The sequence below is a fragment of the Bombus vancouverensis genome, chromosome 12, assembly GCF_051014615.1.
Source record: "Bombus vancouverensis nearcticus chromosome 12, iyBomVanc1_principal, whole genome shotgun sequence".
Taxonomy (NCBI): Eukaryota; Metazoa; Arthropoda; class Insecta; order Hymenoptera; family Apidae; genus Bombus; species Bombus vancouverensis.
In genome coordinates, this window is record NC_134922.1 from 10284027 (window position 1) to 10301157 (window position 17131).

Below are 17131 nucleotides of genomic sequence, written 5' to 3' on the forward strand. Positions count from 1 at the left end.
GATTCAAAAGAGGACAGTTTATTGTAATACAAAAAATACTTCAATTTCCTGAAATTTCGTAGTGTTACACAACCTACAAGTAGAAGTAACGACGTGAAAGACATATTGCACGAATTTGTGAAATTTTCTTTCACAGCTGCAGCTTCGAAAAAATGAGCTTCAATCGTATGAATTTGTTCGAAAAGTTCTATATCAAATTTAACGTCACGGGAATCTGACTCTTCGTGGATTAATAAAAATCCATCAAAAATGATCAATTTTCACAGAGTAACGACTCTGTAAAATAATTTAACAAACTCTTTCTCTCAAGTAATTCTTAAAATATCCAAACATTCGTTCTACTTTAGTGAAGAGCATCCACATTCCTAGAACATGATTAAATAACTTATACAAAAACGCTTTTTGTCGAGACAAATAGCGAAAGTGCGCCATTAAGTCAAAAAATTCGACGAACTCTTTGCGAGGGCATCCGGATTCTTTAAACGGAATTAAGCAATTTCTGCAAGGTAGAAATTGCCAAGAAAGAAATTGCCTTCTTGCCAAGTAATTCACAAAATACCCAGACCTCTACGCTTTTACAGCTAAAACGCCTAACAAACCTTTGACAAAGTACATCTAGGTTCTTTTCAGAATTTTTCACTTGCGTTAACACGTGGGTAGACGGTCGTGACACGACGAACAGCTATTTCATTAAACGGAATTACACGTATCCTCTTTTCAACCCTCGATAAACAAAAAATGTCGGTGGCGAGACGGTGTGGCGCTGGTGTGTTACCCAGGAAAAGGAGGTTGATTTGTTTTCCTCTCTTGATATATGCAGGCGGATGGACGTTTCGTAGCGGGAAAAGGGAAAAGAGAACGAAAGACAGTTCCGAGTAGCGCGAGGGAAATTCTCATTACGCGTTCGAAATGGTTGGAAATGTTCCAAACGAAACTACCCTGAACTTGTCCCCGCTCTAACGACGCCGATACAGCCCACTATCCGTATCTCTTCTCTCCGAATGGAGGCTTGCAATTGCTAGCAGGAAATTTTTCCAGACATCGGACTAGCCTAGTCGATACACGTTACACATACGATCGGAATTTCCGACAAATTAAACACAGTCTTTCATGATTTCCGAGTTAACGCGGCTACGCTGTTTCCTCCAGCTACCGTCTGTTTCTCATGGCCAATTATCGGAGACGTTCCGCTGACGTTTCGCTGGTAAATGCCGCCATCCATTTCGACTTGCTGCGCGCTTGAAAAACGTGCTGCTTATTCTGCACTGTTTTCGAAAGTTTTGACTTTGATAGTCAGACGTAAATTGAAAAGAGTTCCCAGCAGTAGTGTATCAAGGTTGCTACGAAATTTCATTCCTTGAGACGTCAACGATGCAACCAAACAAAGATAACATTGAAAAAATATGATAAATGAAGTTCTCTTATTTTCTGGTTTCTTTATTGCTCAGTAGATGTATTCTAATGTGAGAGGGTTAAAGAATATAGATTTGCTTCTTGATTAAAGTCTTACAAAAAAGTAAGCGATCGGTCTTTCACGATTCGTAAAAAATGAATAATATTAGCTCGATTGTTGTGTTAATTTAACTGAATTCCTATCAATCTGCATAGTTGGGGTTGTTAATGTTATTTGAGTGTTCAACAGGATGACGAAAACGCGTATCTAATTCCAAAACTAAAATCAAGGATAATTTGCGATCTTAATTTAATTTATAATTCAGAAATTTAAAGAATTTTGAAGATATAGAGCTTGTCAATAAAACTGTAGCTCTACCAGATTAAAAAGTTACAAGCGTCGATATTATTACCGCGTACTGCCTTTTAAAACTCGATTTAACGACGTTGTAGTACTTTGTTCGACGTAGTTCCGATGATCGTGAAGTAATCGTTCGAAGAAATCGTCGTTGTTCGACTTATGCGTAAAATCGAAATTAAAATGCATCCTGTCGAAACTAAGAAAATGTCCGGATACGTTTGAACGTTATCGTAGCTCGGTTCCTTAAGAAGAACGAGGTTTTACTTCGATAATCGAAGTCGATGGCCACCAAGGGTGACGTGTGTGCCTCTTCCAATTCCGAAAATGACCGGTGGCGAAAGTGTTCCGCGATAAATTGTAGAAATCCTAAGATTATGGCAATGGTCGATACGGAACAGAGGTCAGACTTGGCGAGTGAAGTGTGTCAGTGTTAGGTCAGACGTTGCCAATCGATACGAAAACTGACGAACCGCAACGCGATACACAATGGGAAACTCCGTTACCCTTGTGCATGTGAGAACTATAACGTAAACGGACTGCACTTTGTTTTGTTAACCTCCAACTGCCGTGTCAGCTCATGCAACGCGTAAAATATACTAGTAGGCGTAAGTTTCCCCAGTTTGTGGATAGTTGAGCAAGTTGCAGGTGTTGGACACTTCCATGGAGGGATGGTCCTTGCCGGGAAATTTTCGAGTCCTTATCGCGTTGCAAACGAAGGAAAGTTTTGGTAGCTGTGACGATCCTACTGTGGAAGTTTCGATATTCTTATCTGCTTCTGGAAATTCTAATTCCTTTAATACTTTGAATGTTCAGTCGATATATTTTGTAGACAGTTTAAAATATCTTGAAGGAAATAGCTTATAGAATAATACTGAAATATTAATACAATAATACTAGGATGGAATAATAAAATTAATAATATGATAATAGAATGGTAGAAATAATGATATAATACATATCAATACATATATAGCGAATGCTTATACATTTTTCTGAAATTTAACGTTTTAAAAATTTACAACATGCATATAGTATGCAAAGATATATAAAGTATCCAAAGTAGAGGGTCTGATACAATATTTGGTAGATGAATCCAATTTCTACGTAGATGTATTTCTATGTATTATTTAGTCATCCTGGAATATTTCCTATATAATTCTGTGACCCTAGTTTGTCAAATTTAACGTATGAAAGGTAGGGAAAGACGCGAAACGATATTTTCATGTTCAGGGTATCCTTGCACCTGAAACATTTCTTTTAGTATTATCAGAAAGAACCCAGATATTCCAGGTGATAAAGTTAAGTGGATCACCCTCTATAACAGAAAACAGACCAAGTGTTAATTTCTAATTAGAAGAAATTTGACCATCTAATCCTTTAAGTAAGAGCATATTTTCGTAAATTCCACGAATTCCATGTGTCTGCATTCCGTCGACGATTATTGTTAGGAAAGGCGCACTACGGACGATATTAGCAAGCAAAGCAACGATCGTGGCTTCTAAAAAGTAGATTTCGAAGAAGTAGGAGGCCAGTCGAATGTTTGGTCGGGAGATAAAGAGAGATATTAACGTCGTTTAAAAAAAAGAAGATTTGGGCGTCAAGGAATACGTGGGATGCATTTTGTTCCAGCTCTATAGACGATTCCAGAATCGCATTTCCTTTTAATGGAACTTCTCGGAAATATGTAGGTGTAGAAAATACATAGGATGACGTCGGTATTTATGGATAAGAAAGCTGCTCGACTATTTCGATCATATTCCTCCCTTTTTACAAGAGTAATCCAAGGGTATAAAACGAGAATCGTTTTGTAACTTGATAGTTTGGTATTCGAAGGCTAGCAATTTCGAGGGACACTTCGGACTACCCCACTTCTCCTTTCTTTGATGAAAATCGAACTTTGAAAACTACGTGCGAAGAATTCACTGGGTAATATCACTTGTATCTACTTTGGAAGATATAGCTCGGACGGATACCTAAATTATTCTATTTCAAAGTATCGAAGGAATTTTGTTCACTTTGTTCGTGGAAATAACATTTCCTTTCTCCTACGGTGGTCCACGAAAGTGTTTCGACACTTATACTCTTATCGTATGAAATATTTTGAAATTTCTCTGGCATCGTTCTAGACACATTCTCAGATTGCTTTCCAGTATAATCATGATAATGGTTTCTGATCACAGTACCAATAAAGTTTCAAAATGTTATATATAATGTCTTCTACGATGGATGTACAAATGCTCTCGTAAGCAACTGTATGTCTTTGATAATTGTTGCATCGGTTGAAGCGGCAGGAAATATTCTTTTTGGAAAAAATATTTTTAGTATCTCTTAATGGTCGATCGAGTTCAACGTGCGCTATTCATCTAATGGAACTATCCTCTATATTTCGCAGCCCACTAACATGTGGTTCACCTACAATGATGGAATCTTGGGGTCCCGGGAGGACTGGCACACCCCCGCCTGCTCTTCCACCCCCGCCAACTGGGAGCAACAATGGTGGTGCAACGTCTGCAGCAACCGCAAACGTTGCACAGCCCAGCACAACCGCGCCGATTGCCAGTCCCGAAGGGGTCAGCGATGTAAGTAAAGAAAAAAATCCTTAGGAATACCCGCAAAAACCAAAAAAGGAACGCAGAGTTTCTTATTTGAAATTTTCAAAATCATGGCTTTTTTTCTATTTACGACAGTAACCAAGTTTCATGCATATACGTGCATTAATATATATAAAAATAAGATACTGCTGGAATGAGAGAATAACAATATCTAGGAAACGAAGTCAAAAGCACGACAGATTCCAAGGCACGTGTAAAAACGAACCGCTTGCCGCCTCATGCAACACGAAATGCAAGGTATAGCACCATGCAAAGGTCGGCCTAATAGGCGCATACCTTGCCAGGAAGGTCGCGAACGGTCCGGCTCTTTTGGATGAAGCTTTGTAGGTTTGAAGAACAGCCAGTAGTAGTAGTAGCAGATCCATATCTCTTTTAACTGCGATAATTCACGTTTAAAGAGTGAAATCACCCTCCAGAATTAGCCCCCTTAAAGCTAGCTCACAAACGGTTACATATGGAAAATAATTTTGTTAACGAAAATTAAATGCTTTTTAACACGTTAGAAGAAAATAGAGTGAACAAATAATTTTTAAAAATGTATAAAAAAATCATGTCGGTCTAACATTCGCCTAAACCTCCATCTAAATCTAAACCTCCATCTAACTCTCCGTCTAAACCTTCTCCCAAACTTCCATCTGAACCTTCACCTAAATCCTTATCCTCAGTCTGATTGAAGGAGTCCAGCTGAAGATGTCTGAGCGAAGGAGTCTCTACAACATTAACAGAACTTTTTTTCTATCTGTAACTGTTCCCGAGTTAGCTCTTAAGGGTCCGAACTTTGGACGGTTATTTCATCCCTTGAATTTGAGTTGCCGCAAATAAAAAATATTCTACTATTTTTGGCTGTTCTTCAAGTCTATAAAGTTTCATCGAAATTGCTGCCAGGCCATTCACGCCACCCCTTCCCCCACTCTTGTAAGTCATACAATTGGTGCGCGTGTAGTGTCATTCGAAGCATCAGGGACGAAACCACCCATCGCGCCTACTCCTTCCATCCATTTCAATTTCACAAGCATCCCCCGGATGGTCGGAGGTAATGGACGTTGGTCGCGCCATCGAACCGAGTTAACTGAATCACCGGAACATATCGGGAATATTGTCCATTCCCACGAGCATCCTCGAATTTTAGAGACTCGTCAACGACACTTCTTCCACATTATTTTTACATCCCATCATCCTTAAATCATCCCCTTAATTTAAATATTCGAATTTTTCTTAACACTTTGTTCCAAATATTCATGAATTTCATAATTTAAAAGTAAACTACAGTTTTTGATGACACACAGTAGAAGAACGACGGGGAAATTGTTGGGAAAGAAATCTCTAGGAAAATCGTGTTACGTGCATAGTTAATCTAAACGCTTGATGGTAAAACCTGCGATATTTTGTTTCATTTATGAATTGTAATTCAGTCCCTGAGCTTCCCAACTTCCAGTACATTACTTTTGTACTTCATTATCCTTGCATCGTTTTCTCCTTCAATTTTTGTTAACGCCAGCTTACACTGATCGTGCTTATTTGTATTTTGTAATTTAAGACTAAGTTGCTACGTAGTATCGTAACCCTTGAACGATCCTTTTTCTCGATCGTTATTAAGTCGATCGAGTTTTATGCAAAAAGCAAATTCCCAAGTAAAATAACGCTTAAAGTAATAGTTTCTTTTGTGGTGAAGTAGAAGAACTCCGTAATAATGAATTTTCTAGGAAAATGATATAATATGCATATCCATTTCTGATAAAACACAAGATATATTGTTTCGTACGTGGATAAAAATCCAATCTCTGATTTCGCCAACAACATTCCCTATGTATTACTTTTACATTTCGTTATTGTTACACCATCTTCTTCTCCGATCTTCGTTAACTTTATTTTAAGTCGATCGACATTTATACGTTTCATAATTCCAAACTAGGATCCTATGTCAAACAGTTTTCTCGGTGATAAACTACAAAAACTTCATGACGAAGGAATTCCTAGAAAAATATTATGTTATTCATGTTTATATACATCACAGGCAGAGCTCGCTACATTTTGTTTCGTGTACAGATTGAAAGAATCCGCATCATTTATAACAATGTTCCGGCATCGCTTCCCTCAATATCTTCCGCCATCGTGAACGAGCCTTAGCCTTAAACCATGCCCTCAACCCCGAAGTGCCCTCAGCCCCAGCCCCTCGCCGAACCCTGGGTAAATTCAGCCTGATCGCGTGCACCCGCTTCAAAACACGTCCGGTATCGATCGTGTCGCAGGAGTGTACGCGATGCTAACGATATTCCAGCCGGCTGTCACGTGAAACGGAAGTCCGAGTCAAGGGTACATAGCTTGGACTCGGTAGTAGCTGCACAAGATTCAGACTTGTAATACAACGTTATTTGTATTTTCAGCTCTTGCAAGAATACGCAACGTCATATGCAATAGTGTAGCAAGATAGGGTTACTTGAGTCAGTTAATTAATTATCAGTTAAGTCGTTCGAGCCAAGTTCCAACATCTTAAAACTCAATTTTGGTTTCTGGCACAGATAAAGTCAAACTTGTGAAGTATGAAATATCACAGCATTTAACGTAATAACGGAATTATGTCCGTAAATGTCTTTAAATTATTAATTAATTATCTCCACTATGAAGGCACTTAACGAATACAATTTGTTTCATTAATTCAAAAGTTACAGACTTAGAACATTAAATATACAATTTTGTACGGACTGTTATTGGTATTTTCAGGTATCCCAAAAATCCGGAATTTGGGAGGGGGCGAACTTCTCGTCGGCTGGAGGCGCCGAGGGACCTTCTCGAAGCGTGTCGCACGCAGCCAGTTTGGACGCGATCTCGAGGAGGGCGGTGAAACCGGAAACGACGAGGGCGCCGTGTCGCAGCCTCACCTGCAGCGTTTGTAAGTAACCACACGTCCGATTTCCTCCGGTTGCTCGTTCGCTCCTTCTGTTTTTCGTATCTTTTTTTTTCTCGGTATTTCGTGGGTTGCCTCTTGACGTATCAGCTCGAGCTTTTTCTGTGGAACGGCGGCTTCCTTTTCTCGACAGCCGATCAGAATATTTCTCTAGGTGTTGCATTCGCTCCATAGTGTTACCCTATCGTTCTGCGAACGGAAGAGAAGCGACACCGACTTTGCTTTCCAACCACGATCTCGACGCTCGTTGTAATATGGAACGAGTAGATCGTGCGACGAAAGTCTCGACGAATCGTCGAGAGCGTACAGTTATTCATGAAAATATTCGAACACTCACAGAATTCTTTTATGAATATATTATACGTGTATTATATGAAACATTCTTGTATACCTATATGTCACCTTTATTAATATACATGACGATGATAAACAGGGCTAAGTTCCCATGAATGCACGTAAGTGTAAATGGAGAATATTTGCCTTCTGCATTGTAAGATTTATTGTAACTATCATAATCGTATTGGTGAATTTTAAAATAAGTATAGAAGTTACGAGTTATTTCCTGGGAGTATATATCTTGCAGAGGTCATGAAAGTATTTAAACGATTAATTATCTATTATTATTAATTACCTATTATATTAGTAGGTATACTGTGGATATTTATGTCAATTCATATTTCTATGAATAATGTTAAAGAAATAGGATCGCAGCTAATATTTATTTTACCCACTAGATATTATTAAAAATATTGTACCTCGAATATCATACATATTTTCGCGGATTATGTACGTTTTATGTATTCGTTTTGTGTATTTAAAAATTTTGTTATTTCTCATAAATACAAAAATCCCGCAAAAATATTTATTGAGAGGCCTCAATTTTCAATGGGATATGCAATATTCATGCTTAACACTTATTATATGTTTAAAATGACCACGTACGCTGTATATTTATTTTTTTATTAAATTGCGCGATAATGCAATAATAATTATCTTTCCAATAAGTATCTTGTAATTTCTATGTACGTTTTCAAATTGGTTTCAAATATTACCAATACGAGCATGATAGTCTTATCTCATTACGGAGCTAATAAAATTTCAAAATGTCTCATGTAACACATATAACATGAACATGAAAATTTTTTGTGATAAAAGTGTTCCGATACCTTCGTGAGCTACTGTCCATTATTTCGGCTCGTCTTTTCGCTTTGGCAACAGATCAAAGTTTCCACCGAGCCTGTCTATGGTTTAAACGCCTCGAATGCGGATGTACGCGTAGCTATTGCGGCGAAATTGCAATTAACGATGTAGAACATAATACTGCCGCATGCGATGTTTCGTGTCGCGAATGTTGACAGATAGTGGCCGCGCGTGTCTCTCCGTTTGCGAGCCGAAGCTTTCACGTGACGGAATTATCGCTCCCGTTCGTCACGATGCTTCCTTACAAGAATTTATAGTCCCTACATTATCCGTGCTTCATAATTGATTATGTCTGGACAAAATAATATTAAATGTGAAATTTCAAACTTTATGACATGAGTAGGCCATAAGTATTCATCCAATTAACACTACATTAACATACAGGCAAATTGATGAACAGCATATACATGTAATGACTACAAAAGTATTTGTATATAATTTTATTTGCCAATGATGCTTTTTTTCACTTCTCTCTATGTTCCATTCTCATAATGTCAAATTTGTGTAGTCATATGGAAGCGCTACTAAAGGATACAAAATTTAATATTTTTGATGCACGAATATAATTTTTGAAGCCATTATATGTTCATAAAATTAAAATCAAAAGCACAGAAGTTACTCTTTATCGATATAGAAGAAGATAACATTTCTATGAATCAGTAATTGTTATACAAGAACAACGAATCGATCGAGACATCATAATATGTTGAAAAACTCGAGCGTGGTAAATGGACAAATACTTATGCGACCGTAAGTCAATATGATAACGAGATATCTTAAAATTTAGACAATATTATCAATAAATTCTCTATTATATACATAGTTCGCTTTAAATCACCCTAAAATTGTAATAAAAAATGAAAGAAAGGTTGGATTGACGCCACTTCGCTATCTGTCAACGATCGAGAAAAGCTCGGAAGTCGAAAGATCCGCGGCGGCCGAGTAGTGCCTCGGTAAAACGACGCGAGTTGGCGCCTGTTGACCGAGTGCAACCCCCTGTTACTACCCCCGGAGTGAAGATCGGAGGAAGAGCCGCGTGTTTGTCGTCGATCATTTCCCGTTTTTTCTCCAAATTTCCTCGCGCGTGGCCCTCCTTTTCCGGATCAGGCCATCGAAACTATAAGTAAAACCCTCGATTACGAAACAAAATAGGAAAACTGTAAAATCCAAAAGTCAAACCACAGTGAACGTATTTTAGTAGCGGGCCGAGGGAGCGAACACGTCACCCTCGAACGACGGCCAGCGACAGTCGATAATCTCACGGAAGGTAAAACAGGATGGTGCAGCCTGTCTGCTACCCCTTTGGTTTTTTCTTTTTAACCGACCGAGCGCCGGACGAGTTTGCACCCCTTTTACAACTTACCAAGCGCTTGCGGCTTTTTCTTTTTTTGGTCATGAGCTTTTTCCAGAGATAACGTAACCGTTGTCCGATTGAGCTTTCATAGGCCTATTTTTTATACTGCCTCCACCATCTATATACCATTCAACTACTCGTTTACATTCTCTCTGTTATATATATACATATATATATGTCTCGTATACCCGTGAAGCTCTCTCTTTCTCTAACAAACGCGTCACCTTCCTATCCTTCGTCCTGCTTCTTTCATCCTCTCCTGTCTCTCTGTGTCTTTCTTTCTCTTTCGTATCTTTCTGCCGTTACTATTTACAAGACGAGCACCGTAGCATCGCTCGGTCAGCCATTTTGTACTCCCGCGTCCTGGAATGTAGTCCACCCTCGTCTGGAACAAGCTTCTCTCTAACGTGAAAGTAATCATTCTCGCGGAGGATCACGCGCGTGGTTCCATGGAGACGCGTAAGTCTTTCGTTACGAGCTCCACCAAAACCGTACGAGTACGAAAAGTGGCGAGGCGTCGTCGTCGGCGGTCGAGGGTGAACCTGGAAATACTGTTGGTCCAGATAAATCCCTGTGTCGAGAACGGGACTGTCGGGAGAATCTATCGAGTACGCAAGGCTGACCGAAGCATGGGAGACGAACTTTGTTAGTTTAACGCTTACTTGTTCGCGATGGAGCAAGACAATTGGCTGAATTATTTTCTCTACACACGGCTTCATATCCCTTCTCGTTTCTTCTCATTCATTACAAAATAATCGTTTAATCTCTTTCCGGGGAGAGTTTCTCTAGATATTTGTGGAAACGGTCTAGGAGAGCATATCCGAAAATAAACAACAAATCACCACGATATTCATTGTAAAAATCATCAACAGAATACGATACCCATACTTTCCTTATCTTCTGTGTATATCTATATTACATATATATATATACAAATGTTATAAATAAATATACATAATATTTGAGCGTAGCAATTATCGCATTGTCATCTTTAAAAATAATTACACGGTCTTTTACAAACATTTAAACGATCTTTTTTTCACAGGTATGCAGCTTCTAGTGCGAATTGACTAACCCGTTAACGAACACACTGTCTTAACCGCTTTTAGATCGAGATATAGGCTCGGTTCTATCGTTGGTTGGTTTTTTCATCTTTTCTTTTTTCTTTTCCTACCTACACAGTACATACGGTGGCTCATCGAAGCAGTCGAATAATTATCACAGAAGACTTTAATGCATGTATCGAGTGTTATATAAAACAGTTTGAAATTTCATTAGCATTGCAACGAGACACGACTATCGTTAATCATATTGGTACGATTTGGAATCAAAGATGCTCCTTCTGAATATTGAGGTATATTAATAATTATGAATAATTGATTGTTTAAATAGTTCTGTGATTCCTACTAACTTATATACTTGCACTGTATATCTAACAGTTTTCATGTACATCCTCAGATTTGTTTCATGATAATCGGGTCTCATTACAGTACAAATGAAACTTGGAAATATTTCGTATAAAACGAATGCTATCATGAGCCACTGTGAACTCTACATTGGCCATCATTTTCTTCTTTTAGTCCACATCTTGTATTGAACCATTTGTTGGAATCGTTATTTTTGTAAAATAGTCGTCGATTTTCGAAATTATCTCTGTGTGCATCCGTACATCACGTATTTTTATATTTTACAATTAGATTTAGTGCGTGTGGTTGTAATTGGTGTTTGTAACAGACTTGCTCAGACGAAACATCGTGCATCGATCAGCGAGTTCAATTCACGCCATATTTCTTTCCTTCAGATCTCGCTCTCCTTCTCTCTCTCTTTCTCTCTCTCTCTCTCTCTCTCTCTGGCTCTCTCTCCCTCTGTGTATAGTTCGTTTCATTGACGTTCAAATCGATCGATTTTTCTATTATTTTTCCTTTTACTTTATTTTCTGCGCCTCGAAAGCTTTTATAAAACAGAAGAAAGTGTATTGTGCACCGAAGTTTGGCAAATTAATCGCGCGAATATACGTTAGTACGCCAGATTTGTCACGTTATCAATAAGTTTACGAGACACGTTGGATAGTTTTGATTTAATCGAGCCTGTATTTCACACGTATAGTTTTGTAACGATACAATAGGATAATGAATATGAAGTAGACCGAAATGAGTTGCAACGTCTGACGCGTGAATTTGTGTTTCTAGCAACTAAACATTCGAAAATCTTTCCTGGTGTTGCGTCCGAAAGTGACTTGCAAAAATGGCGGACCAAAGACCGGAAGTCGCCATCCCTCAGCCAGATAGGACCCGATTCCATCAAACACAAAGTGAGTAAATCATTTGATCACTCTCTTAATTTTTCAATTAACTTTTGAAGACCATGTTCAGCTTTAAAACAAAAAAAAGGCAACTGTGATAATTCCAAAAGACAATTTCAGATCGATTGACAATGTACTGAATTTTAAAACCTCTCCTCTGTGAAACGTAGGAAATATTTCTCTCTCTCTCTCTCTCTCTCTCTCTCTGCAGTCTTCAAATGATAAAAAACAATAATAAAAATTTCGATGATGTTATCACAGATGGATAATATTAAGGCAAAATTTACATAGAGTGAAATTTTACTCGCGATGGTCTTCAAAAGTTAAAAACCAATAACGCTTTTGAAGTAAATACAAAAATACAATTTTCAATCTCAACCCCCATATTTCGTGTTCCAGTTTTCCTTGCAGGACAATGGATCTGCGAAATACTTCCAAGGAGCCATGCACACGTCGAACATGGGGGAAAAGGTAGCCCAGGTAAGCCACGTTTCGCCGCGAATTCCTGTGGGTTTTCTATGTCTCTTGATCATCAGCTGGTCGCACGAGTTGGAAACCGATAAAGCCACATACGATATCACGGCTTATAGGAAGGCTTATAGGAAAGTTGGATAAAAGTCAGCTTGAAGGTACTGCGAATTTATATGCGAACCGCAATCCTCGCCTTGGAACTTTGGCGAGAAGGGAACATTCTCGCGTGATGCTTTCGACTTCAAATAGAGTCACGTCATCAAAGTTTCTCTCAGGATATGTTCTGATCTCAGGGACAAGCGGAATTTTCTTGGTCGTTTCTTTCTTCCATGTCCTTTGTCTAGGACTTTTTCATTCGGAACAGACACTAGGAGATAGGTACGTCCATTGTTTGCTGGCGAAACTTTTAATTCGTCAAAGGGAGGCTCGTTTCGTTTTACTCAGAATGAAAAGTTTCCTTGCAAAGAACGAAACTAGTAAATTTCTTTCTGACGCACCGTTTCAGACGGAGTAAAGATACCAGTTTCCTTGAAGCACGTTATGGACTTCGACTATAGACGACGAAAGTGAATTTAGCTTTTAATAAGATCGAAGTGAAGTTTCCGAGTATTTGATACACACCTCAGGCGTGAATTTTATATACAGAACCATCCTGGAGGTTTCATTTGTGTTAAAAATGACTTAATAAGCTGTAAAGAGACTTGATTGACAGAGAAAACATTCGAAAGACCATTCTGGTGTTATTCGATAGATATTTGTTTGTGAGCCACTGTCCTATTCTACCGTGGCCTCGTTTGATCGACATGCACCGTCTATTTCCCAGGCGACCGCATATTTGCCCGACATATTTCATCTTATTTCACTGAAAATAGGAGATCTCTAAGCTACTGTCTTATTTTTACCGTCCTACGGTCGGTGAACCTGTCTTTTTTTTAAAATATCCACGTCAGTGGTATTAAAACATGTTTTAAAACAAGTCATGCTCTCTGCCTGACATAAATCGGTTTATTCTACTGACTTCATAGGAAACTAAAGCATTGATCCGTTTGCTCTTCAAATGAACAGAAGATGGAGAAGCTCTTCAACTTTGGGGACATTTTATTTGAGGACGATGATGTATAATGGAGAAAGAATAATACGTAGATTATATTTGCCAAGAAATTTTGTTCACAAAGGAAAAAGACGAATTTCGATCTAGGTCATTTGGAATTCTTGACGCGTTCTGCATTACTTCGTTAGTCATGTGGAAGAACTTGTAGCGTCGTTTATTTATTCACTCTTTTGCTCACATGAATGTCTATGATGTGGAATAAATTTTGTTGATGGAAGGAATTTATTTTTTGAAATATAAATGTTAATATTTTTTGGTGTATATGCGTTATGTGTTATTTGAGAAAATTTATAGCAGGAGCATTTCTTGAGAAAAATGCTGACCTAGTATTACTATTTATAGTTTCTAGGTCTCGAAAGAAGCACGTAGTTGTTTCGAACGAAATTCTTAGCGTTGTTGCCAATCATGTGACAGAGTAATGCAGCGTTTACCATGACACCCCGTGGTAACACAGCCCTGGCTGGCGCCAATCGGTCTACGCCGCAGTCTTGGGGGCGGGAATCCCCCGCGCTGGATTTCCACAAAATGATGCCGATTTTATGCCACCGTAACACTTTTTTCCTTCGATAGTTCGCAGAAGAAAATTTTTGCAATAAACAAAATTCCTCGCAATTTCCTTTGCAATCTACCATGTGATAACAAATCTAATTTAAAAGAAGCTCTAGGTATCCAATTGTTTCTGGGAAAATTCACACCACAAACAAGCTGGAAACACGAAGGTATTAAATAAAAACGGATATATGTGTAAAGTAATAGAAATTTTGTAATTATATTTTATTACTTAAATATTAAAGAGTAGATATATTTTATAAAAGGGAGGGAAATATTTTGGCATCCAACGCCTACTAATTAAAATTCTGAACTATCTGTAAACACTGTTAGCGAAACCAGGTGACAAGTACAGGCCTAGAAATCGATACCACATTACACGACTGGTTGCCGAATAATTTATAACTCTCTCGGATGACGAGAACAGTCCACGAGTTGACTCACACTCGGGGAACAAAGATCGGAGTTCTCATCGGCGATCAAGTGTCGACTTATACTTTGCACACTCTCGTCATTGCTTTCCTCGTCGGTCGAGGATGGATGGATAGAGAAGCCACTTGATCGGTCTCGCTTAAGGGACGCCGGCCTTTAAACAATTTCCTTGTTTGAAATAGCGACGATACCTTCGTCAACATGCTTATCGACCTGTAGAGGGTCAAATGTTCTGAGCTCTTCAACTCGTGGCAAATGCAGTTAGCTCGACACGCGTGTCAAATTTGTTAAATTATGAAATATTCTCTGAAAATTTCTAGATAAAACTTTACGAAATAATTTTCTTCCATAGATATCCTAAGTTCGAAAAATTTGGGAGGGACGATGTATGTAAAATTTTAGATAATTTTGTGTTGAATACTTTTCTATGGTGTAATGGATAGACACGTGTGCATGACGTGGTTAACATCAAGTTGAAATAAACATTAACGATATATTCTTTCTTCGATGCTTTCTTCATTTTTGAGGAATTTGAGAGAGTACTTTGTACTTTGTACAAAATTCAGATAATATCGTGTTGAAGAATACTTTTTTTTATCGCATAATAGCCAGACACGTGTTAATATAAAGTTTCGCTAGTTTCCTTTTAACCGAGTTTCTGAAAGTGCATACACGACTACCAGACAGTTGTTCGTAATCGATACATATGACCGCAGTTACGGTACTTTTACTGCTTAACGCGATATGACGGCGCGATGCGGCTTAAAAAGGACAATTTATCACTGATAAAAGATCATAAGGCTCTGGGAGAATAGTGGGTAATTTGAAAAATGTTCAACGTTATACACCCAAGTAGAACAATTACTTATACATATATATATATGGCTACTCGAAGCTTCATCTTTTTAAAGTCGCAGGAATGACTTAGTACTAAAGATGACAAATTTTCTACATATATCTATCAAACTCGGAACCAACACAATTATTCTACCCTTCCAATTAGAAAAATAAAAATCAAGTAAAATAAAATACACCATATATGATTCTTTATTCTCTTTCCTCCAAAAATTAAAATCGTGTTCACGTCAGGGTGACGCTCCTTTTCCGAAGAATTCACGTATACAAATCAGCTGAAACAATTTCTGTTAACAACCTGCTATATGGTGACAAATTTTACTTATAAAACTCTATTCTTCTTTTTCTCAGTATGAATCTGTTGAAACTACGATCCTCGATAACTCAGCTGCATGGTAACAAGCTTCATATTAAAAGTTATATACCCTCCTTTTTTCCAATACAAACATTTTCAAACTGTACTTCAACGTTTCAAAAATACCTACAAAATTGCAGAAATATCTACAAGTTTGTGCAAGTGACTTTTTATTCATTCGGTTAATTTTTTTGTAGTAGCAATTTGTGATAGCAGTGGCCGATACACGGTGTACCTTGGTTCGTAAGTGCTTCATCCTATCAGGAATGTTCTGTGTGCAGACGTAGTAACCAGCCCGAATTGCATTTGGACTGGCAGTGGTTTTTCCTCGTCCCGACGTTCAATCGACCAAGCTCATCATCGTAGCCAAAGCTATTTACATCGGGCGAACTCGAAGCCGCCAATATCGATAACCGATACTGCGCCTGTTTTCTCCAGTCTCGAACAGCGTTACGATGATGTCGCGGAAATTATTACGGTGAATTAAAGACACGCCTATTGTTGCTGCTTACAAAGATATCCGATCTTGAGAATCCCTTAATAACCGTAGAAATATTTCATTGTTCGCGCAAATCATTCATTCCTGATCGAGAAATTCAATTGACGGTTTAGGAAACTAATCATTTTGTTCCGGCAGTTAAATCGAACTTTTTTGTAATTGGAAAGTTGAAATTGAGCATCGTATTTATTATTACTATTATTATTATTATTATTATTATGTTGTTAATATTTATGGTCTTTTATCAAGTCATTTGAATACTCGGTAAATTTTCTTCGCTAAAAAATACAAATCTTTAAAATAAAAAATCAAGCATTTTTTAAATATCTGTTCTGAAAGCAGTGAAGCAATGGTCTGTATAAAATTCGAGATATTTTTATTATTCTGATGATAATATTTATGGTCGTATACCAGGTCATCTGATCAGTTGAATATATAGGAGATTTTCTTCCAGTAAGGTGTAGAATATTATGCTGTCGTTAATGAACTATATTTTGTCGATTGTTCGTCTAGGATAATTGTTCTGATAAGGTTTGTTATAAGGATTTTCTTGTAACTTTATCCCTGGAAATTGCTTTTTAATTCGCGTAAAAGGAAATTTAAATCTAAATATTTCATGAGAAAAGTTCTAGAACTCAGCTATTTTGAATAATTGAAGCATATAATGGGATAATCATGTTCCTTCATGAGAAGCCAACCTTAAAGAGTATGTGTTATCTCTGAACCGTAAATA

General features: G+C 37.9%; 1 protein-coding gene across 4 annotated transcripts in view; it reads left to right on the forward strand.

The window, feature by feature from the left end:
- Window positions 1-17131, forward strand: part of sei (potassium voltage-gated channel seizure) — a 145811-nt gene that overhangs the window by 62237 nt on the left and 66443 nt on the right. For 3 of the 4 annotated variants that reach the window (XM_033331511.2, XM_033331515.2, XM_033331517.2), the window contains exons 5-9: window positions 4146-4332; window positions 7087-7255; window positions 9669-9737; window positions 12014-12135; window positions 12526-12606. In XM_033331511.2, the coding sequence (XP_033187402.1) occupies window positions 4146-4332; window positions 7087-7255; window positions 9669-9737; window positions 12014-12135; window positions 12526-12606 (628 nt within the window). The remainder of the gene's footprint in view (window positions 1-4145; window positions 4333-7086; window positions 7256-9668; window positions 9738-12013; window positions 12136-12525; window positions 12607-17131) is intronic. The other variant, XM_033331514.2, reaches the window with a different exon arrangement.